Source organism: Belonocnema kinseyi, chromosome 10 (genome assembly GCF_010883055.1).
Source record: "Belonocnema kinseyi isolate 2016_QV_RU_SX_M_011 chromosome 10, B_treatae_v1, whole genome shotgun sequence".
Taxonomy (NCBI): domain Eukaryota; kingdom Metazoa; phylum Arthropoda; class Insecta; order Hymenoptera; family Cynipidae; genus Belonocnema; species Belonocnema kinseyi.
The window spans coordinates 64,659,916-64,685,952 of NC_046666.1; the positions used below are offsets into that span (position 1 = coordinate 64,659,916).

A 26,037-nucleotide genomic window follows, 5' to 3' on the forward strand; every position below is an offset into this window, starting at 1 on the left:
TGACTTTACTCTGTAACCAACGAAATAAAGGCACGTGATATCTCGTTAGAGATATCACATATTTTTAAAAACTCATTTGAGCCTTTTTCAATATAACACCTCATTCAAAGATTTTTATTTTTTCAAATTGCCAGCCTTCACAGTTCAACATTTTTAAGTTCAAAACGTTTGAAATGTATTATTTTCAAATCCAATAATACGATTTACAACCTTTCCCATATTAAAAAAAAAATTTCCTTGTTTTTTCTCCGCTTTCAAGAAATTTCCTCTTTTTTCGTTTTTTTCGTTTAAATGCGAACTGCATTATTATAACCGAATAAGAAAATCCTTCGGTAAATAGAACTATTTTGGTTCAAAGTTAATTATTTTTTGTTAAAAATTAAACTATTTTGATAAGAATTGAATTATTTTGTTGATGATTCAAATGTTTTTAAACTCATCTTTTTTGTTGGCCAGAAAACTGACTTCTGAAAAAAATCGTCTTTTTGGAATTAAAATTCAACTTTCTGGTTAGGAATTCATCGTTCTTGGCGTAAAAAGATCTGTTGAAAAGTTAACTTTTCAGGCTTATAACTCAAGTCCCTTCTGAAAAACTTTCCTTCTGAAAAATTTGGCTGGAAAATTCCACTTTTTTAATGAAAATGCAACTGTTTTTTAATAAGGTGCAATCTCTATTGTTTAAAAAGTTCAGGGTAGAAAATTGATCTTTCTTGGTTTAAAATGATTTTTTTTGTTCAATTCGACTTTTATGGTTAAAAATTCAAAACTGTATTTAAAAAATTGGTCTTTTTGGTCCTAAAATTCAACTATACAATTCAACTGTACCCAATTTCCCCTGTTTCGGGAGTCTAAAATTTAAAGCGATAATTTTTAAGTAATTTCAAGTTTATAGAGTTCAAAACGAATTTTCTGGAAGTTCAAAATTAATAGTTTTTTTTGTCTAATTTGTTTCATTGGACCCATTAATTAAAGATTTTCATCTAATGGCATAGTCTAACATGTATTTCTTTTGTTGGATTACAGGTGTACCATTTCCCCCATCACGAAAATTAACAATAGCAAAGGTCTTTAACACGCGAAGGGGACGACCAAAACCGGAAGTGCTCAAACAACATTTTATTTTCGAAGGTATAATACAGGAATCTGCGGCACTTTGAGTTGTTAATTATGGAGCTGCTCTCCTTCGTTCAGAAAGAACGATAATAGATATGGAGACACCTGTCACTGTGAAGTTGCATAGAGAAACTAATTGCCAGTTGGCTTCAGATACATTTTTTACCATTCTAATATAGAATTTTCAAACAGTCTTCTATTCAATAAAAATTGTTTACCAGAGTAAAAATATCAATAATGGTTATTATTATTCATTTTAGCCACCTACAATCTACATTGAAAAAAAATTCTTGACTAGCGGCATGTCACTTTGATATATTTATATATTATTTTATTATTCTCAGTCATAAAAAAATGTGTGACTATCAGAATATTATTACAATTTGAATTATTTGAATTATTATTTACAGTGAATTATGTCGATGAAAAAAGTTTTTCTGCTGGAAACAGATATTTCAAATATTATAAATGAGTGAAACTTCCTTACTCCCCAATAAAATGTTTTTAATATTATAGATCAATCGATTTACCTCCAAGAAGGGATCTTTTCTATTATTGCACGAATTTTGAATTATGTTCATGAAAAAACATTTCCTTTAACAAACCTTGTTTTCAAATATTGTGCATTGCCATACCTTTCCCAGACGAAAATATTGTATGTAGTTTATGTATAGTGTGAATTAATATATATAATATTCATTTGTTTATAAATTTTTTGTGTAACACAAATGAATATTATATATAAAACTTCACACTACATATAACGAGGCGTCCTAACGGTAGGATGCCAATGGACGCGACACGACTTGACGGTACTTAACCAAAAATAAATACAATAAAAAGCTAACCGAGAAGTTAGCGCTAGAAAGTCTTGCTCGCGTAATTGAGCAAGATGAGGCTAGAAGTTGGCCAAAACTAAAAGGAGCTCACTCGCTTCATCAAATCATGAAAGTTCTATCTCGGGCGAGCAAAGCATGAAGGTTGCCACTTCTCGCGTTTCGATTATAAGGGAGAAGTGGCACCTCCATGCTTTGCTCGCCCGAGATAGCACTTTAATTTTTTGATGGAGCGAGCGAGCATCTTCTAGTTTTGGCCAACTCATAGCTTCGTCTTATTCAATTCCGCGATCTAAAACTTTTTAGTGCTTACTTCTTGGTTAGCTTTATATTGTTTATATTTTTGGTTAAGTATCATCTAGTCGATCGCGTGCGTTGGAATCCTATCGTTTGGACGCCTCGATAAACTATATATAATTTTTTCGCCTGGGTCCTTAGTCTTCAATAAAAGGTATAAATTTACTTTAAAAATGGATTTAAAAAATATATAAATTACCATAAATTCTCCTCTATTTATTAAAATGCAATAATATTGTAGGTCAATCGATTCGTGTCGAACAAAGGAATCTTTTATATTCTTGTATCAAATTTGAATTATGTTAATGAAAAAGTTTTACTATAAAAAACGGATTCTTAAAATATTATGCATTGCCATATAGCTTCCTCACTCTTCAATAAAATGGATCGATATTACAGGTCAGTCCATTGACATCGAATAAAGGAATCTTTTACGTTCTTGTATCAATGTCGAGTTATGTTAGTGAAAAAGTTTTATTATGAAAACCGATTTTTAATATAATGTAAATGACTATAACTTCATTTTTAGAAATCCTACATTATAGTGGTGAAAATAAGCACTCCAAATTTTATCAATTTATTTGCAACCGTCTTAAAGCTATTATGTATAGAAACAAGTGTGACGTCCACACATCCACGAACGCTCTCATACAAATCCACACAAACACAGATATCCGGAAAATTGCTTAGAACATTGTCTTAGACATTTTTCAATTGGCGAATATTTAATTAAATGAATAAAAATGTTTTCCAAAATCTTACCATTACAAAGTTTCCTCTATGACGAAGCAAAAGTAACTTGTAAATTCAACAATTCAGTTGACCTTTCTCTTTCATAGTTCAAAATTCGGCTTTTTCGTTTCAAAATCTATATCTTCTGGTTAAAAAACTCTTATGTTGTTAATATCAAAAATTCTACTACTTTTAAAAAAAATTAATCTAATTTTGTTGAGGATTCGGCTATTTTGTCAAAAACTAATTTTTTTATCAAATGAACTGTATAATAAAAATATAGTATCAGGACGTCTTAAGCAAAATATTTTAAGTTTTTTGCTACCGCTCTAAAGTATTTAATGCTGAAAATTCAAGATCCAGGTACAACAGTGTATCTTTCCTATTTGCAATGGACTCAGTCTAAAATACTTTAGGAATGAAACCTTTTTATTAATCCTACAGTTTTATTAATCCTACCTTAGTCATAGACCTTAGTCATAGTCATAGGTGATGCAATTGATGTATAGTTCTGATGACTATACAATAGTGACTGGAATCATCGTTCTAATGAAAGGAGTGAGTAATTTGTCAAACACGGTGTCCCCCGATTGTTTCGGCTTGGTGGTCTTGGTCCCCTGCTTCCTCTTGATGCCTCCTTAGGGAGGGGTTACTGCAATTGCTGTAAGCATATGAGCAACATACGGAATCGCTTATCAGAAGGAAGCTGAAAGTCCAGCTTGAAAGTATCTTCACAGTTCGCGGTCCCTTGAAAACGGCAGTTCGCTCAGTCGACCTAATACCACCGAACAATTAAGTTCACTTTAATTTTATCATTATTTCGTTATATTATTTATTTATATTTCTGTGATCGTGACAGTGAAAATCCCTTTGTGGATATCCTCTTCCTTCCAAAAACCTAAAACAATTTCAAAATGGGATTAACCGGAATCACTTGGACCACCTCTCTCTTCGTCTTGATTGGTCTTGTTCAGTATGGTAATTACATTTTTCTATTTAATTACAATAATTTTATTAATTAATTCGAATGCCCTGAAATCTCGGTACAAATATCCGATGTTTTTCGTAAAACACAGGTAGTGCCTTTGGGTAATTAGATTAGGTAAAAAATTAGGTGAAAATGGTTCTGAAAATATTGCTCATGCAATAAATTAGTCAAGAGAAGATTTTGGATTGATAACTAACTTATTATTTGGTTACTGTTTTAGATGAAAAAAGAAGTTGTTCAGAATTATTTTTGTTTCAGTTTCGGTTATTATGTGATTTAATTCCCGCGGTATTTTCTAGCTGCGCAATAGTTGAGCAATAACAGCTTTCACTCTTAGTATGGTTAAAGGCGTACTGATTTGCTCGTTATGGGTTTTATACAGTGTTTCGATAAGATTAACAAGATTTGAGTGAGAATTTGACATTTGACAAAGAAATTTCTTGATTTTAGTTTCCAATTTTCTTCAATTTTGTAACCACTGAATTAGGTTTTACAGGAATCTTTTTGCAGTTTGCCAAAAAAGATATTTTTAAAATTTTATAATTAAAAATGTTAACTCATGTATGCAATCACGCATACTTTTGTAACGAATATTACTGCGTTCATATACACTACAGGTCAAAAGTTTGGGTTCACTTAGAAAAATCGTTTTTTTTTTGTATTTATGGCTTTAATTACACCAGAGCTAAAAAAATTCTCTTAAATAGGTTGATTTTTTTCGAAATTCTGTCTAAAATAAGCCCAGGATGAAGCCTATTTGTCTAGTTTTTAAGTAGATATTGCAAAAATAGTGTAAATTTCAATGTTTTCTCACATTTTCAATAACTTCCGAAACAGTCAACGTTTTTCAATGTTCTTGGGCTCATGTTGAAGCTTTTTTTCATCGTATCATAACAGCTTACGAGTATGAATCGTAAAAAAATTTATTTTCAAATTGCAAGAACTTGAAGTTGTAATAAAAAAGTTGGATAAATTTGAAAACATCTAATCTGTAGGCAAATCAGAATAAAAGTTAAATAAATATATATTTTGAGGAAATTACATAGAAAATTCATGATTATATGTTCATATATCTTACAAAAATATTTTTGTTACGAAAAATAATATTTCAATTTTTCCAACTTTTTTGTTAAAAATTTAAGTTCTTGGAATTCGAAAAAACATTTCTTACGATTAATACTCGTAATCCTTTGTGATACGGTGAAAAAAAAGCTTCAAAATGAGCCCAAGAACATTGAAAAACTTTGACTATTTCAGAAGTTATTAAAAGTTGAATAAAACATTGTAATTTACACTATTTTTGCAATATCTACTTAAAAACTAGACAAATTGGCTTAACCCTGGGCTTTTTTTAAACAGAATTTCAAAAACAATCAACCTTTTAAAGAGACATTTTTTTAGCTCTGGTATAATTAAAGCGATAAATACAAAAAAAAAAGATTTTTCTAAGTGAACCCAAACTTTTGACCGATAGTGTATATGTAATATTATATCATATGGTATAATATTATACACTATATAGCAACATGAATTATTGTTTAACAGTATTTTGAATAACTGAAATCATTTATAAATTGGTATTACAAATTAATAATTGCTTATTATTCTGGGAGAACAAAAAACATTTTTATTTTTGTCAAAAAATAATATCACTCTATACTCACTTTCATCAATTTTGTATAAAAATATTTTAATTTTTCTGATCAAAAATTTGTCTCTTAATTTTTGTATTAATTTTCAAAACGAAAAAATATAAGAAGAAATGTATTGTATTGAAAAAATAGCAACGGATCAAAGATTTCAAAAATGTTAAATAAAAATAATAATAATAGATTAGAATCATTTTAATGAATTCCACTAATTATTGATTCATTTGAAATATCAGAATAGTAAAAAATAAAAATTGCTCTAATTAACATCTAAATTATAATATGTTAAATCAACCTTGTTTCATTAATAAATTATATATATTTTTAATATTGTAATTTTTAGGGAAAAGAAAGTTCTGTCAGGCCCTACCCGCCTTCCAAACATAAAAATTACCAATAATTGCTCTTTTTAGCAAGGTGATCATTATTTTTTCAAAATTCGCCTTAAAAATGTCATTTGCAAATATTTTCGGAATCGTATTCATAATAAGCTCTTTAAAACACGTGAGTATACGTTTTTTTTGGGGAAAATTTGGTAAATTACAGATTTTTTAACTTTCTGTTTTTCCACGGAATTATAATCACTTTATACTCACTTTCATCCATTTTTTACAAAACATTGCATTTTTCTGAAAAACACATAAATAATCGAAAAAAAATGTTCTATACAATTTTTTAAATCCAATTTTAGAACGAATAAATACAAGGAAAAATGTACTGTTTTGAAGAAAATGTGAATCGATCAAAGATTTGAATAAAAAAATGGTTGATAAATCTGAAATATTAGAAGAGTACAGATTTTAAATTCTTCTAATTACATTTACATTATAATATGTGAAATCAATACTGTTTCTCAAATAAATTATAAATGTGTATACAATTTTGTTTTATTTAATATGGTAATTTGGCGAGCTGGAATAGAAAGAGCGAAGTTTTGCCATACCCTACCCCATTTCCAGCGAAAAAATTACTAACCCAGTGGGCATGACATTTAAGAACGTAAATGGAACGTCTTAAAAACGTTTCTTGGTCTTTAAAACCTTTTTGGAACATTTTATGCTTATAGAACGTTATATGGACTGACTTACGACATCTTTAGCCATTCTAATCATGTGCTGTAACGTTTAGGCCCACTGGGAATAATTGCTATTTTGACAATTTCATAACTATTTTAACAAACTGATCTTAAAAATGTAATTTTTTAATATTTTCGAAATTATATTTATAACCAACACCTCAAAATACGTTTATAGACGTGTTTTTAACAGAACCAAAATATAGTTATTTATAAATGTGTTTCTGATGGATTTTTAATTTTTTGGAGAAAATATGGAACTTTTTGGGTCTCCTCAAATGATATTTACTTTTGCGCGAGAAAAAATATTTTCTAGAAAGTTTTAACTATTTATTCCAAAATTCGGAAAATTCATTAAATTGGTCAAAAATTACCTAAAAAGTTACGATTCAACATCGTTCTAGATTTCTGATCAAAAATGAAAATTTGAAAAAAATTTACCTTGAATCCCTATTTTACGAAAAGTCGACAAAATGTAAAGGCTTTAAATTGTTTGCACTTTAATTTTTTAACTCATTAATAATTGGCGACTATTTAATACTTTTTATAAATATTAGTAATCTAAATTTTACTTTCCCTGTAAAAAAAAGTATTCTTTTGATTTAAAATAATTTATTTATTATTATAATTTTTATCTTTGCATCTATTGCGCATTTAATCCCTATTTACATCAATACCGGTTTTCAATTTCTGTTGTTTCCTATAGACAATTACATAACCACATGCAATGTGGACATAATGACCAAACTGCTATGGAAAATATTCACAGGATCATTACATATACTTTGAAAAGGCACATTTTAAAATATCAACCATATATTTCCTATTGTCTAAAATTATGATTCTTTGTTTTTATTTCCTGACATTTAAAATACAATCTTCCTGTTAGTGACGCCGTCAAAACTATAATTAAGGAAACACCATTATATTTGCACTGGATTTTTTCTTTTTAGAAAGTGATATAATTTTTGTCTACACGATTATTTACTGAAACGAGAACACAATCATAAATTGTTCATTTTGTTTTTTTAATTTCGAAAATTACAAATAGATCTTTCATCGAGTTTATGCAATAATTAATTAATTAAAAATGGATGCAATCAAAATATAACTAGGACAGTTTAATTATTTAATTTAATTATGAAACTTATAAAACACTTATCAGCCAAGAATCAATTTAAAATTTAACTTACAAATTTTTATCAGATTTCAGTTCATCTAAGGAATGCTTTAGATGAATATTAATTAATATTTATTTGAACATTAGAAATAGATATTTCATTAAGTTAATATAGTAATGTTTTAATTAGAAATAGTTGCAAAAGATGTCAAATAAAACTTGAGCAAAGACAGTTTAATTATTTAATTCCATCATCAAAATTAAAACATACTTATCAGCTAAGAAAGCAATTTACAATTCAAATAACAAATTTTGAGCAGGTTTGAGTTAATTCAATGATTATTTTACTTTTAATAACTATTGAAAACATTTTAAATGGGAATGATTGTGAAGTAGATTTAACTTTTTTACATATTACGATTTTCCTTGTGAGCGGCATAATGTTCCGTGCATGCAGCATGATGTCATCGAAAATCATAGTTTTCCTAGTATGTTTATTATTGGCAACATAGCCAGCCACTAATGTCAAGTGCACATTTAGTCATCAACCTTACATAAATATAGAAACTGATTTTCATTTTCCGATATAGAAAATTCGGATTTGAATTTTAAATATTATTATTTCCACAATTCCATTTTTGAGTTAGAGAAAAAGAAAAGTGCAACAGTTAATTACAAAGAAATCTGTGAGTTACCATTTTCAATAATATAATTTATTGATTCAATTAAAGAACTATATAGAGTGATAAAAATTTCATTACTGAACATTATTGACAATAAAAAGTTAGTATACGTGAAAAAAAACGATTTACTTTTGTCTTTAAAACAAGGGGCTTTTTCTTTTATAAATTGTTGAAAGGAACAACAAATTTTAATGCCGAAACATATCTTACAAACGAACAATCTATTAAGTTGTCTATTTTTAATATACTCTGTTTATAACAATTAACTTTACAGATGTATGATTTTTCCACAAACTCTTACGTATTAAATCCAAACATAGAACAAATGTTAAAAAAAAATTCTAAAGATAAAGAAAAGAAATCTACATTTTTTTAAGATTTCTGAAAGTTAATTTAAACTTTATTTTTTGGTTTCGTCCTACTGTTAATACATTTTCTTTTTAAGGCCTTAAGGCACATACCTGACTCATAGCGTACCGAAATCTTCAAATTGAGTTTTCTAAACGCGTCTTACTGTAACAAAATTTCGGTAAGGTAAATATCGGAAAAGCGGTACAAAGCCTTAATAAAAAATTAATTATGAATATATTTTACGGACAATTCTAGTGCCTGACCAGATCCCCATTTCGATTTTTACACGAAACTTCACTTAAGTCCAAAAACCAATATTTAAGTTGATTACTTGTAAGAAATCTCAGTATTTTTTCTATACTTTATCATTTCAAATTGATTAATTTACAGCAACCTCTCTCAAGTGCTGGCAGTGCACATCGAATTTGAGTGCAGGATGTGGAGACCCCATGAACAATACTGAACACCATGGTACTTTCCACATACAAGATTGTGACGCAACTTCACAACATCCTTACTCTTATGGAAGACACCTGTGTCGTAAAATCGTTAGGAGAGGTAATTATAGAAAAATATTACATAATATAATAACATTTTACAATTAAACTGAAATAAGTAAAGTTTTACTTATATAAAAGAAAGTATATGGAAGTATAATTACAGTGGGAAGTATCACGTGCTTATTAAGGTTTAATTTTAAAATCGAATTATAATGCACTTTTTAAGTCAAATATAGTGACCACTATTATTAATCATGTCAAGGAAACTTTAAACGTTTCTATCCATTTAAAATAGTTGTCTTGTTACTGAAATTCTTAACGTTTGTTTTCAGCAACTTTTATTTGTATTCATTTATTCATTTCTTGATTCGTTTTCTCTGAATTTAGAAGAATAAATGTACCTAAATTTTGTATTCTTTAAATGAACCTTTTTCTTCAAATGACCTTACTTCGAAACAGACGAAAAATTAAAGAAAGAAACAGAATCGTAAAACCTTGACTTAGACACGTACGTGAGATAAATTTATTTTTTTTTAAACTATTACACGTGAACTTCGAATAACTACTATGTATATACTTTTTTACAAAAAATCACGAAATGGCTTCAGACACGTATAATTTAATTAATCAGAGAATTTTATTAAGAAAAAGATAAGAGTCAAGGTAAAATTAGATTATAAAAATTACTGAGAAAAGTGATACCGTAAAAACACACAGTGTATTTTAATTTCATTGGTGCGGTTGGCTTCCGTTTTTTCGTCACGGCGAGGCTTCGTCCGCTTTTTATACATTTTGATCTGCTTAAGAAATGTCAGTTTATTTTAGTTTTAGATAAATACATGCGACATTAAAAAATATTACTGCATTATATTACAGAGAATGAGCAAATAATATTGAATTTAATAATTACAGTATTATAAATACTGTTTGAAATTGAAGAGGATAGAATAGAAAAAATAAAATTTGGTCAGAAATATAAGTATCTGCAAGCGGTCGTTCGATTTTAAAGGAACTTGGTGAAATTATATTATTATATAAGAGACACTTAGACCCCACAGGGATTGCACTTTTTTGAATTTTGTCATCACATTTTTTTGAATTATCAATATTTCTAAAACTATGGAGATATTTTATACAAAATTATACTCTTCAATATCATAGTATAGAAACCTTCTTTATTTTTATTTTTTGCTTAAAATATACGAACTCGTTATTTTGGCTTCAATATCTCCCAAGTTTTATCAAAATTTATTCACATTTTTGGAAATATAGATAATTAAAAATAATGTGATGCCAAAATTCAACATGGCGTAACTTCTGTAATTTTAAAAATGCTCAATAGTCGTTTGGGTCAAAAATGTCTGTTATATAATACTTTAATTTTAAAAAGTTTCATTAAAATCAGACAATCACTTGCAGATCCTGGTATTTCTGATAAATAGGATAAGAACAAATAATAAAATTGTAAGGCAATGATAGATTTCTAAATAAAATGAATAGGAAATCGTGATAGAATAGGCTAAAATTTTTAAAAAGATTAATAGGATTACATGAGCTGAGATAGTATTTATAGAAAGACCTAGAATTCTTAATACTCGTAGCATAATTCGCCGATGGAGTGATAAATACGGAATAGAAAACTATAGAATTGTTGAAAAAAAGAGTTAAATAACAAATAGAAAAGAGAATTATTGACTAAGTAATGTATAAACTCATTATATGCAGGATAAAGAACGATTGAGTTACCGATGGTAATAAAAACATGTTAAAACAATCTATTTTGGATAAAGAAAAGAATAAATCTGGCTAAAAAAGGATTTAATTACTCAAAAGATAATAATTAATAATTATTCAGAACAGGAAGAGTACAAAGTGATAAAAACTAAAAAGGGATATGAAGGACACCTTTTTGGAAAAAGCAACATGATTTTAAAACGCAACGGCAAAGGAAGTTTTTTTAAAAAGAAATGAAAATACAGTAATAAAACTGAATCGAATAGGATAAGAAGTCATACAAGAAAGAACAGTATAAAAAGTGATATAACGGAATAGAAAATTATACAATTCTTGGCAAGATAAATTAGATAAGTGGGAAATGAATGATAAAGGAAAATAATAAAAATTTACGGAAAAGTTAAAAAAGGATGGTATTATCTAAAGCTGAAAATAGGATAAAAAGAGCGATAGAACCAGCTGAAGTGATAAATATAGACAAATTTATAGAAAAAGGATAAAACAGGATAGAAAAGCATAAAAGTATCAATACAATTAATACGATAAAAAATGTTCAGATCGTATAAAAAATGGTGAATATAATTGCAAGAAAGAGAAATTGAATAAAATGGTATAGAAAAGTTTAGAATAATAAAAGAGGTTAGAAAATAATACAATTATTAAAACAATTATTAATTGCGGATAGAATTTACAAAGGAAGCGTAAAAAGCATTTAAAGTTATCAAATAGAAGAGAAAAGTATAGACAAGTATGCAATTATAGGGAATTTAGATGTGATATAATAATGAAAATGAATAGGGGGCCGTCCATAAACAACTTTACCAATTTCAGCAGGGGAGGGATTTGCACCAAAAAATACATTCGGTCACAAAGTCGAGGGGGGGGGGGTATTTAAAATAACGATAATAACTTAGATAACATTTAGTAACTTTCCTGATGATAAATTAAAAATAATTATTATAAACTAAGAAGAAAATCGACAATTTTCAGTTAAAAAGTCCTCTATTATATTTCTCGTGTGGTTAAAAATTTGTCATTTTGGGTTAAATATTTATCTATTTTGGTAGGAAAAGCCTCTTTTTGCTTAAAAATCACAACTTTTCGATACAAAAATTAATCTCTTTTGGATAAGGGTTATCTTATTTTGGTGAAAATTCGTCTTTTCTGGTAGAATTCAATTACTTGGTTAAAAATTCAATTTTTCATCAATTGTTTTGTATTGATAATAAATTTTTTTCATAACATTAAACTATTTTTATAAAAATGTAACTATTTAGTAGTAAATAAAATTTGAAGTTAAGAATATATGTATTGTGTCGGAAATTCGTCTGTTTGGTTAAATATTTAACTATTTTTCTCCAATTTTTCTCACTCAATGCAACTCGTTGAAAATTTATCTGTTGGTAGAAAATTTATCTTTTAAGGAAAAAGTCATATTTCTTGTTTGAAAATTAACTTTTTTTATTTAAAATTTGTTTTTGTTTGTTGAAAATTCAACTAATATGTTGATGGCGTCATTTTTAATTAAAAAATTCGACTTTTTTGTTGAAAATCCGGGCCGATTTCAAACTTGATACCGATCAGGCGCCGATCGGATTTTCCGATCTGGCCCTGATCGGTACAATTCTGTGGCCCATACCTGGACCCGACCGGGCCAGACCGATTTCCTACTGAAACGCCATCTCTATGCGCTCGCAGAACTAGTGCTGCTTGATGTTTTATGATAGTGCAGTGCAATTTATATACATACTACACGTTTATAATATTCTATCAATGATTAAAAATGAATAATACGAGTAAGCCACGTGTTCGGAGGCACCAAACACCAGCCAGTGTACCTCGAACCCTGCGCGAGGAAGATGAGAGTAAGTAATTACACTCTGACGGCTCATTGAAACCGAACCTCAAATACATTAATAATCATTTGAATTGTTTCGGGTAAAATTAGTATATTTACCATTACATGAGTCAAATATTATTATGTGATGAAATTTATGAAGTTCTTTTGTTTTAAATTATTGTTTAAGACCTCAAGTGTTTTCGATTTAATTTAGAGTTAGAATGATCAAATCTACTGACAAGAAATGGATTGCAGCATGCACAAAATTGTAATGTTTTTAGATTATGAGAATAAAATATGTGATACAATCGATTCTGTTATTGAAACTTTGATTCTGTATTAATAATAAATTCATTATAGACATACATTAAGGACAAATTTTCATAACATCAATTTCGGAATCAAGTAGTACAATCAAAATGCAAAATGCCAATTGTGCAGGGATTCTAACAAGAGCTAGTTACTCAACAGCGCATGCGTCGCATTCGGCATCTAATTGGTTTTGCGCGAAGTTTAATATGCTAAACAAAGTTATTTTTCTTTTTTATCATAAACAATGACATTTCAACTTTAATTAAATGCATATTCTGTAAATAATATTTAAAATAACCAGAAATATTTTATTCAAAACTTAATTTTTGCTAAAAAGTTGTTTGGTCTATATTGCTTCTTAACAAACTTGAAAAAATAAAACAATATAATAAATGATAGCTCAATTTTTCGGCGAAAATATTATGTACAACCACTTTCTCTAATTTCTTGAGAAGTAATCCAATTGACCTTCTTTACAGTAAAATGTTAATAAATCGTAAATCATTGGTTATTTCCCGATAATTTTCTTTGAAAGCATTCGAACATGTCAAGCTGTAGGGAATCTTGTTGCGGAAAAACTTTTTCTAATTTGTTAAGAAGTTTTATAGACCTAATTTTTTGCAAGAAATTAAAATTGTTAATTAAAATATTTCTGGTTATCATCCATTTTTTTCATAAAAAACTAACCTATTCCTCGAAAGTGATACCATCTACAATAATCTTACGTTTCTCAAAAGTATAATTAAATTTTGTAGTCTGAAACCAGTTCTTCTCGTGCCTGTCGTACTTTAATTTTAAATTAAAATAACTTAATTGCAAATTCAAAATATTAAGGTGGCCTTCGGAAGGAGAGGACCATTTGATAGTTTTGAGTTTACTTATAATTAAATCTCTATTCGTGAAATTCACGAATGGATAATAATTAGACTGATCATGTACCAATCGGACACCGATGGGGCTCCGATCGGGTTTCCCAATCGGGTGTCCCGACCTGGCCCCCATCGGGGCCAGATCAAAATTTCTGCACGGATTAATGTAACTGCTTTGTTAGTATTTAGTTTTTTATTGATAGAAGTTTATTTTTTGGGGTTAAAAGTTCATTTCTTTTGTTAGATAATTTTTTTTTCGTTGAAAATTTAGATATTGAGTTGAAATTTTAATATATATTTTGACTTGAATTCTTAGGAACTTAAAATGTCTCATACTGAATTATATATGCTAGTTACATTAATTTTATTTCAAGGACTTTATATTCCCTCATTATTTTTTTTCTCCTGGAGGGGAGGTTAATGACATATCTAGGAAAGTAGTGTATGGACGATCCCTTGGACAAAAGGGATGAAAAGAGATCAAATTATTTTAAAATAAAAAAACAAAGGTTATAAAATGAGGTTGAAGATGGAACCAATTTTCAAAAGAGAACTAATAGTGAAGTAAGAAGTAATCCCTAATATTCTTATTTATTTTCTTATTTGAAGTTTCTCAGGCGAGAATTAGAGGGGGTGGCCCACTACTGAAGGATCTCCCATTATTTGTGTCATTATCCTATTTTACATGAAAGCAACAATTAGGAAAAATGATACCTGAACACAAGTGCTTTGTTTTTCCGAATAGAATAATGGTCAATTGCTAATTATAAAGCAGACGTGGGAGTGATAAATGTGTATACAAGAATACTCGCTTAGAGGATGACGTACAGCTAAAGCAAGAGATGCATGCTGCAACTTCAGCTGGCCATTAGGCAGACTATAGAGTATTTTCTAAGTGCTCAACTACAGCTTTACTTTGGTCTTGTGGAATTGAAAGAAGAATTTGTTTCCTAAACGACTTTATGAGTCATGACAACGTGGTCAACTTCGCAATTGTAATAATTAGATGTGCATGCAAGGTCAAAACCACACCCGTGGCTATGCCGTCCGATGTTATACTGAATGAGACATATCGTTACTCAGCGCACGATTTTTTTATTAGTGACGCGACAATATTCGCGATTTATTATTTTATTGGTCTGAAGGACTCTCGCTTCCGGAAAGCTGTCGAAACGAAGATTTTATTAGATACTGGAAACGCAATAGCAATGTATAAAGAGCACTATTCAATCTTTACACGCAGAAAATGATATTGCATGAATTGCAATATATACCGTAATTCCTGAGCTATATATCTTAATTATCGCATTATAATAACGTAAAATCGTGATATCGTACATTTCAAGATTTTACATTATATTATTATTTTATAATATTATATACACAAGGGTTCTAGTAGTGACCAAGTGATATTAATGCATTATAATATCGTACAAAGCTCCGGAACCAGCTTGTACGTTATCATATTGCGCTTTATTTCAATATAGAGGTTTTGCGATATCGTTGTGCGATATCTTTTTCTCCGTGTACTGATTCAGAAAATTAAAAAATGACCATGAGAATTTTAGAGTCAATTTAATGTTAATCGCTATAATTCATTTCAGATGATTTACTGACACGTGGAAAAATGTTTATTTTATTCCAAATTGAAACTATATATGGACAATATGGTGATGAAAAAAACACGATTAAAATTTTTTTTAGTGCCGGGTGGAAAATCTTTCCACTTGTTCTGAGAAAAAAAATTTTCTCAATAAAGTGGAAATCGGTTGATTTTTATATGGTGCGAAAGGCAATCATTTAAGCAATGTGCTAGAAATAAGAAAAGTTATTTTTCAGAAAATAGTGTATAACTTCTTTAATTTTGAACATGCTTCAACGAAATTCCACGAAATTCCACGAGATTTGTTTATAAAAATTCATTCTGATGATTGACTAAATGCAGTATTTGTCACCCTATTAATTAATTAAATAATTTATTTAACTTTAAGTACCCAGTGAGCAAAAAAATTAAGGATGTCCTAGAGACACCTTTGGGACATCCCTAAGACGTCTTTCATAAAATGTCTTTTGGTAATCCTAGAGATGCTCTTAAAACGTCTAATGTCAGTACAAAAGATGTCCCAAGAATGTCCATCTCTTCAAGACGTCCTTAGGTCATCTTTAGGACATTTGACGTCCTAGGAACGTCCCAAGGACGTTCTTGGGATTTGCATAGTTTTGTTCCCACTGGGTATTTATAATTTCAGCGTTCTAAATTTTTATGTAGAATGCTAAATTATCAATTTTGCCCTTTCATAAGCTTTATTTTTGCATTTAAGGTAGAATTAAAATTATAAAGGATTTGTGTATAATAAAGGTTTAATATTACAATTATTCATAGCTGAAAATTCTTTCAGTTTAGGTAAAGTTTAGATTTGCTTCATTTTTAATATACGATTTCAATTTAGAGATTTATAATTTTATTTTATTTTCAGTTTGAACAGTGAAAATGACGGTGAATTTATTTCTTGATCTCAAAAAAATGTCTAATCAAATTCAATGATAAATCATTTTTAAAATGTATTAACAGTTTAAAATTCTACGAGTTTGCGTAATTTTGACTCCGAAATATTCAATAAAGTTTTTAATTTCTGAATATTAACTCTTAATCTCTATAAATTGACAATTATCTCAATTTAAAACTTTCAAAATTTAAATTTTAGAGTTTCAAACGTTTTTTATCAGAAATAATATAATTTTAAGTCCTTTGAAATTTTCAATACTAAAAATTTCAAAATTCTTAACTGTAAATAATCTATTTTTAAAGTTTGTAAATTTTCCTATTTTTGAGAGTTTAATCTAAAACAATGCAATTTCGTGATTCTTCTATTTCAAGTAAAATCGTTCAAATTAGAACGTTTTGAATGAGAAATGATATAATTTAAGCTCCTTTCGAGCGATATTGTCCAATTTTCAAAATTTTGGTACCAGATTTTTCAATTTTTAGTGATTCTGATAAGGTTTAAAATTTTTAACTTTCTTATTAAAAAATTATACGAATTCAATTCTTTAACATTTGATACAAAATAATGTCCGTTCTTAAATTTTAATCCTAAAATTAGAATTATTGTTTGAAATTTATTCAATATTTTTGTAATTTGAAATAAAAGCAGTTGCTTAGTGAAAAAATATAAGCAGCTTTTGACGACTAATATTGATAATACATATGAAAAATACTTATTTTTTGAATGTTTGTTTAATTTGAGACTGCTCATTATATTAATTATTTGTTAACGTATATTTTTGTATTCTATTACCATTAAAACAGCGAACAAAAGGAACAGAAAATTAACATTTTCAAATACATAAACGAAACAATATTAATTGAAAAATTGGTTTACTTTTTTTAGTCTTCAGAATAAGCACGGAATAGTAATTTTGTTTTAGTGTCAGTTCTAATTTAATTGACAATAAGCAAGGTTCCTTTATTTTCAAAACTGCGCCTGTGTTAGAAATCGTATTTGAATCATATTTTAGCATCCAAGTTAGCTCAGTGAATGACAAAATTACGTCCGGAACCTTGGCAGTAGCATACGGCTAACATTGCATAATATTGCCTTCGCTTCTATTGTTTGAATATGTAATACTATTCTAGCAGTGTAACTCGGAAGAGAAATCTTCTAATAATAAAAAATGTGCTTTCTGATTAATGAAAATTCATTTTTAAAGTGAAAAAGTGTGTCTTAATTAATGATTTATTTCCCAGTTATGTATTAAAGCAAAATCACTTTTTATGTTTAGAATTTTTCATCAATGTGCGTGTATTAAAGCTATACTTACCTAGACTATCATAAATGTTTTGACGTTAGTGGCCTTAGAGACTTTTTATAATAAACAGAAAAAAATTCATTAAATAATAATTTTTTTCTTAATTTGATTGCTTACTTATTTCATACAATTAAATTTAATTTTAATTTTAATAGGGTTTAATAGGGTTTTAATAAAAATTAATAAATTTTGATGATTTTTATATGTACAGTGTAAAATGGTTTAATTTTAAAAGTTATTTTGGAAGATTTAGTTCAATTTTAAAGATTTACCATGGAAAAGTCTTCTATTTTGAATATTAAACAAATTTTTTTCTGATTGAGGTTTTCGAAATTAGGAAACCTGATGACAAATATTTTCGAATTAAAGCTTTGGAAGCTGAACAATTCATTTGTATGGCCTGAAATATTAAACTGTCTTAGAATTGCGCATTCGAAAATAGTAATTTTAAGTCGGAGTTATAAAATTATAAAATTGATCCTTCATAAATACTGTATAAATATTGTATGAAAAAATTAAAAAAGTAAATGTCCGAAGTTTGCTTACATTTTTATAACTCCTTACAATAATTAAATGTTTTCAGAAACACCTATTCGACAACAAAAGTATTTTGACTTCCATTGAAACTTGTTCTTCGAATTCATTAAAAATAGTGAAATTTCAAAAATTGAATTCATAGCGACATTGTTTTTAAATCATGAACCATTTAAAATAAGAAAAACTGATTGGAATATTTTTTAAATTTATAATAATTCTAAATGAAATTCTAAAAATTAAACGATTTAAAATTAGAAACTTTCAAATTGTGTTGCTTAAAATAAAAATAGATCATAATTGAACTACCCAAAATTGGTACCTTAGTAATTGAATAATGTCTTTAATTTACAATAGTTACAATTTCACGGTTCTGAGTTTTCATATTAAACGCTAAATTTTAAATTTTTTCCTTTTATAAGTTTTAATTATGCAATTTAAAATTAAATCGTTTAAAGTATATTGCACAAAATACAAATTTTTATTTTTTAACGATTCAGATTGAAAAAACATTCATTGAAATCCTTAAGGTTTTTGAGTATATAAAATTATTAATATTACAATAATTCTTGATGAATAACATTTTTTCTACTTTTAAAGGAATTTCAGATTTTTTAATGTTTAACTTTCCATTTTACACGTTTTTAGTTTCTTGTTGTAGTCCACTTAAAATTAATTAATTTTAATCGCATTTTTAGCATAATTAAATTTCAAAGGGTTTTTAATTGAAAATGTGTCGTTTTTGAATAATGACTTTTTGAATATTGAACTTTAATCTTTTTTATGTATTAAAAATTTAAAGTTCTCGAGTTTTAGTAGCTTTTACTTTGAGATATTAAATTTAAATTCTAAATTGTCAAATTTCAATCGCTTCGAGTTGAAAATTATTTAAATTCTAAAGTTAAAATTTTTTAATTATTCGGCGATATACACTCTTACTTGGAAATAATACAGCCTCGATTCTTTTGAAGTTTGACTGGACCAAATTGAAATATCTTAATATAAAATAATTCGAGCTCTAACATTTTAAGGTTGCCCTAATTTCGAAATTTTAATCGGAAATAATTCCAATCCGAGATTCCTAACTTAAACTAAAATTGTTTAATTTTGATCGCTCTAAGATAGAAATGATAGGTACAATTTTAACTCTTTCGGTGAAGAGATACGCAAAGCGCCCAGTAATGGATTTTCGCGGACAAATTAAGCTAGAGGTCATAATTTTTCGTTAATTTTAAAGTTTAAAAAAATAAGCTGGATAAAATTCCGCATAAATCCCCCAAGGCCGAATTTCAATTCACATTTTGTGTTAAATGTTATGTTAATCAACAATTCGAAAAAATCGGATTTTCCAATGTATTATTTTTAATCTTTGTGCAAACGATAAAGTACAACAGAAATCTTTAGAAATAGATGCACAGAAACAAATATTAGAATAATAAATGATTGAAACAAACATTTCATGTTATAAACAAATTATATATACAAATGTACATTGATATAACTTTTATAGGATTAAATATTTTCTCTTCATGAAAAATCATCATTAAATACACCAGGATGTTATTTCACATTAAAAATGTTGTTAGGCATCAGTATTAGTCATTGTTATTAACACATTATATAAACAATTGCTTTATATTCGTGTGTTTTCACAGAATTTTTTTTTGTTCCGAATTCTAGGTGCTGCGAATGGCTGTAATATTATCTAGCTGAGAAATTATATTTTATCAAAATTATATAAATATATATTAATGTATAAAATGGACCACTGTACGACAGCATAGAGAGGCAATACTGAGACCAACCGCGACCAAGCATCCAGTAGAGCTACAGAAAAAACTAAGTGTGAAGTAAACACTAATTGTAGGGTAACAAGTCTTTTGGACATAATAGGGATGCTCTTAAGACGTCTAATGGCAGTACGAAAGATGTCCCGAGAACGACCATGTCTTTAAGACGTCTATAGGTCATCTTCAGGACATTGGGCGCCTTAGAGACGTTGATTGGGCTGACATAGGAAATCCTAGGAATATCCCAAGGAAATTCTTAGGATTTTCATAGTTATGTGCCCACTAGGATGTTTAGAGCGATGCTTTAAGACTAGGAGGATCATAAATATACATATTTCTCTCAAACCTAAAGATCTAGCTCAACTGGCTGACGCCCATCGTGGAAATTCTTCCCACCTCTCGACCATCAATTGTAGTGTGTATGATCCAGCGGAAGCTTTGGTTAATGCAAGCCATAAAACAAAACCAACAAAAGGCACATTTATCAACTCAGCACAAAGATAGGTTGAACAAGACAGAACGTGTCCCTAATCCAGTGTGTGATGACTACATAACGTCTGACAGGAAGTTCACTGCTAGGGTCCTACAGTTTGCGCGCAAATGTCGGATCCATCATCACACTCAACAAGTCGAAGCTATCAGCCAACAGGCAGCACATTGTTGACAGATTACTGGTACTATCTGACACTAGGAAAAGTCTAGAGTTTTCTTTGACCCATCTCCATTCTTTCGAAAGTCTCCAGTTACAGTTACCACCCGCCCAAACCAGAGGAGTTTGAGGAAGTTCGGAGCGAAGTCTACGAAGTAGAAGTACCACTAAATGAACACAGTGAATATAAATAGCTCCAAGGAGATGTGCAGTGACCTCATAACTCCTAAGAAGGAATATCCACCTGTCAATACTGAAGAGCTGAACAAATTATTGAGAAGCATATATAACTATTGCGCTCCAGGACCAGATAGTATACATCAAGAGCTTCTAGCTCAAACAGTTTCCTTCAACCTATCAGCATCTGGCTGGTACTTTTAACTTACCTAAAAAAGTTTGAATGGCTCAAGCTTGGCAAGACACTTGGAAATATCTGGCTGAAGCATGTGTCACGGCTGAATGGCAGCATGGCGCAAGCCTTGATCCTGTCCGTTTTCCATGCTTAGGACACGCTAACCACAAATGAATATTCTTAAGAACGTGTAAGTATCAGAGGAAATGAGCTTGCATTAAAAATGAAAATCTTAGGTTTTCCAAAAGCCGACACGGCTCTAAGTGGTAAGTTTATTACCCGGGTGCCCTGGGTCGCACACCAGGTAGTTTAGCACGTATTCTACGAGAACTTTAAAAAAATTTTTATTGTGCCAATTGCCAAAATAACTACCATTAGTGAGTCGAGGATCCGGATGCACCAGATTGAGCACCAGGTAATATAATACGTATTCTCCGAGAATTTTTAAAAAATTTAAATTTTTGAATAATGAAAAAAATTCCAAATGGTGAGGCGACGACCCGGGTGAACCAGGTCGCGCCCCAGGTAGCTTAGCACGTATTCTACGAGAACTTTTTCAAAAGTTAGATTGAACCAACGGCCGAAATTACTAGAAATTGTGAGTCGACGATCCGGGTGCACCAGGTCGCGCTCCAGGTAGTTGATTACGTATTCTACGAGAAATTTTTTAAAATTTATATTTTGTGAATAATTAAAACAATTCCAAATGATGAGTCAACGATTCGGGTGCACCGGGTCGAGCACCAAGTAGTTCAATACGTATTCTACGAGGATTTTTAGAAAATTTAAATTTTGTGACTAATGAAAATAGTTCCAAATGGTTAGTCGACGACCCAAGTGCACCAGGTCGCGCCCCAGATATGTTAACACGTTTTCTTTAAGAAATTTTTCAAAATTTAGATTGTTTCTACAGCCAAAATAACTAAAAATTGTAAGTCGACGATCTAGGTGCACCAGGTCGAGCACAAGGTAGTTTAATACGGATTCTACGAGAACTTTTGAAAAACTTAAATTTTGTGCAGAATGAAAACAAATAAAAATGATCGGTTGACAACCCGGGTGCACCAGGTGGCGCCCCAGGTAATTTAGCACGTATTCTACAAGAACTCTTTCAAAATTTAGATTGTTCCAACAACCAAAATTACTTAAAATTGTGAGTCGACTATCCGGGTACATCAGATCAAGCACCAAGTAGTACAATACGTATTCTACGAAAACTTTAAACACATTCTAAGTTTTTGAATCATGAAAAAAAATTCAAATGGTTAATCGACAACCCGAGTGCAACAGGTCGCGCCCCAGGTCGACTTTAATTTTTAGTAATTTTGGCTGTTGGAATAATATAAATTTTGAAAAAGTTCTCGTAGAATTTGTGCCAAACTACCTGGTGCGCGAACCGGTGCACCCGGGTAGCGAACTTATCATTTACAGACGTGTCGGTTATTGGCAAACCTAATATTTTCATTTTTAACGCAGGCTAATTTTCTCTGACACTTACATGTTCTAAAGAATATTAATTTCTGATTAACGTGTCCTAAGCATGGGAAACGGACAGGAGCAAGGCTTGCGCCATGCTGCCATTGAGCCGTGAATCATGCTTTAGCCAGATATTTCCAAGTGTGTTGCCATGCTTGAGCCATGCAAACGTTTTTCACGCGGGTGCATACAAGGTGGACACGCTGGGGCTTACATACATGGCGAGTTGAGTGCTACCCGAATTGCACAGCAGCAGGGAAGAAGCCATTATACAGGGGTATTTTCATATTTCACGCCTTTAAAGTTGCATTCGGATCGGCCATTCGGCCAAGGCCGTGCATCTTCGGATCAAGTTTATGATAATTTCCATGGTTGCGTTCGAAACTTCAAACGGTTATGTTCAGATTCATCTGTTTTCCCTAATCACTGTAAGTAAATGTAGGCAATGTTAATTTAAAGTTTACGCATGTAATATTTCATTCACTTTATTTAAAACATATCCTGTCTATTCATAACATATCTTTTTTATGCAGTAGAAATAAGCGTTAAACACCATTCGCTCTTCGCCCACTGGAAGCACAGAATATTATTACTATTTTATAGTATTTGTCACTTAGCACCCATTCTATAATGTTACTGGCACAGAAAAAAATTACGTTTACTTCTCACTTCTCATGTCTCACTTCATTATAAATAAACACTTTTATTATTTGTAGTTACTATATAACATAACCTATATTGTTTTGACACTTGTATCCGTTTGAAGTTTCGAATGCAACCATGGAAACTATTATAAACTTGATCCGAAGATGCACACAGTCATCCGAAGATGACTTGGCCGAATGGCCGATCCTAATGAAACTTTGAAGGCGCGAAATATGAAAATACCCCTGTATAATGGCTTCTCCTCTGCTGTTGTGCAATTCGGGTAGCATTCAACTCGCCATGTATGTAAGCCCCAGCGTGTCCACCCTGTATAAAGTCGGCAGAGCCTATTCCGCAGTGGCTGGTTGAAGGACGCACAATGCTTCTCCCTAGGAAGGGCAACTTTTCTAACCCTAAGAATTACAGGCCAATAACTCATCAGAATATCCTTTACAGGATAGTGATATCTATCCTAAATAATAGTTTTTTTTCGGACAATCGGACCTGTGCGGCGAGACTTGTGTCGTAAGAACCTCCTTATTGATAGATGCGCTTGCAAAGACACATCATTCTAGCAGTGTTGCCTATTAATGGCCTGGATTGACTACTGGAAAGCTTTAGATTTAACTTCCCATAGACTTATCATCTTTCGGTGAGAAAGCTTGAAGTTTCGTCGATACATAGTCAGGTGCATGGAAAGATTAATGTCCCTTTGGAAAACAAGATGTACTATCTCATCTGGAAAACGTTTTGTGACAAATAGCAACGGCACCTTCCAGAAAGGCATCTTTCAGGAGGAAACCTTAAGTCGTCTTCTCCTGTGCCTTAGAATGTTGCCATTCTTTTTCGCAACTCGCAATTCCCAAGAGTACTTCTGCGGCAAACCTGGAAATCAAAAGTATAAAGTCACTTATTTATTTTACATGGATGATCTCAAGACCTATGCTAGTAGTGCAGAACTAAATCTAGTTAGAAAAATAAGCCAAGATTCATTTGAAGCGAGGATGACTTGTTGGCATTTCCGAAGAACTTAAGCTGAATGCAGACCATTCACATCTCTATACATATAATCCACTGCATCCCTTCACATAATATTTTCCTCATTGACCCTTGATAGAATAAATAAAAATGGACGAGAAAAGAAATAAGTTTGTTATAAGAATTTAAAGATGCCACACTACAAAGAAGCACACGATATCGACTTCAAAATAACAATGATTTATTTAAAACAATGATGAGACTTTCACTATATTTTTATTAGTTCATACCTTTTGATGCTTGCCAAGATTGACGAAAAGTTTGGTACGGACACCACCATAATTGAAACATGTAGATAAGCTAACTCTTCACGCTCGAATTAATTCTTGATTTCTTATTCTTACTATTCAATAACCGATTTTAAGCGAGAAGTTTGAAATCAAACCCTCATTACAATTTAATGTTTAATCATTTCTAGTTTTAGTTATACATTATTTTTATGTGCTATAGAGGGTGGTCCCGGATGGTCAACTTTATCTCGGTCTACTCTATTCATTAATTTAATAAGAAGATCATTTTTATGAAAGAATAATATAATTTAATTTAATTTTTATTTCCAGTTCATGGACAACGAGAAATTATCCGTCAATGTACGGAACCAACCCCAGAAGAAAGGGACATTACCGATGGACCTTGCAGTCAAATGGCACAACCAAGCTACGTCACAATAGAATCCTGCAATATTTGTAGTACAGATTTCTGCAACTCAGCCACTTCCCTTTCCGGCAAAAGTTTTGCCTTCGCCACTGTTGGTGCTCTTCTCAGCTGCTATTTTTCTACATCCAAGCTCTCACTTTTCTAAAATAATTATAAGTGAAAAAAGTAATGTAAAAAGTGTCAACAACAAAAAGATGTTATAATGAGGGATGTAAATTAATTTTTTATCGCACCTTGCAAAATTAAGAAGCACATAAAAATAAAAATGACAAATGGAAACTGCGTAGGTTAAGATACCGTGAAAAGTTCAAACTTATCTAACACAAAGAACGTTGTTCTTATTTTTATAGAGAACATATGAAAAATCCGAATTAGTTTTATGCAAATTAATATTAAGATATCAAATACTGGATCAGAAAAATAGAAAATATTTCGATATATATTTAAAAAATTGTTTCATTCGCATACTGAATATTTAGGAAAATTGTAGACTTCTTGAATGACAAGGAAAACATTTCTGTTCTTTCAGAATTTATAAAAAGGATTGTTTGTAGTACTTAATTTATAAATAATTATAGACCCATTTTAAAATATAAAATCTAAAAAAAAAGTTTGAAATATATGCGAATGATCCAATTGTCCATAATTCAAAGATCAGTGTCTCAAAAAGACAGTCTACGGATTTGGTTTTTTAACATAGGTACAACAGGTTCTATAATCATTAAATCGTTATAAATAATTATAATGTTTGTATATTTAGGACAATAGTCGAGAAAGTGGTAACACGATTACAAAGTCTACAGAATTGTACAGTTTTTAAATAATCTACTTTAATATAACCTCCTGAAAAAATTATTTTCCAAAAATCTCGATGTAAAATTAAACAGCTAATATTTCTTATTTAATTTCTCTAAGGCAATTGATTTTAAACCTTACTAACCAGACTTCTACCTCTTCCATACTTTTGTAGATAAATTTCTTTAAAAA

The 26,037-nt window shown here is 29.9% G+C and overlaps 1 protein-coding gene across 1 annotated transcript; it reads left to right on the top strand.

Moving 5' to 3' along the window:
• The first annotated feature begins 3,635 nt into the window (after nucleotides 1–3,635).
• On the top strand, nucleotides 3,636–26,037 carry LOC117181376. The gene is made up of 3 exons (XM_033373969.1): nucleotides 3,636–3,956; nucleotides 9,235–9,402; nucleotides 24,954–26,037. Exons 1-3 carry the CDS (start codon nucleotides 3,893–3,895, stop codon nucleotides 25,193–25,195), a joined length of 474 nt encoding a protein of 157 aa, XP_033229860.1. The 5' UTR covers nucleotides 3,636–3,892; the 3' UTR covers nucleotides 25,196–26,037.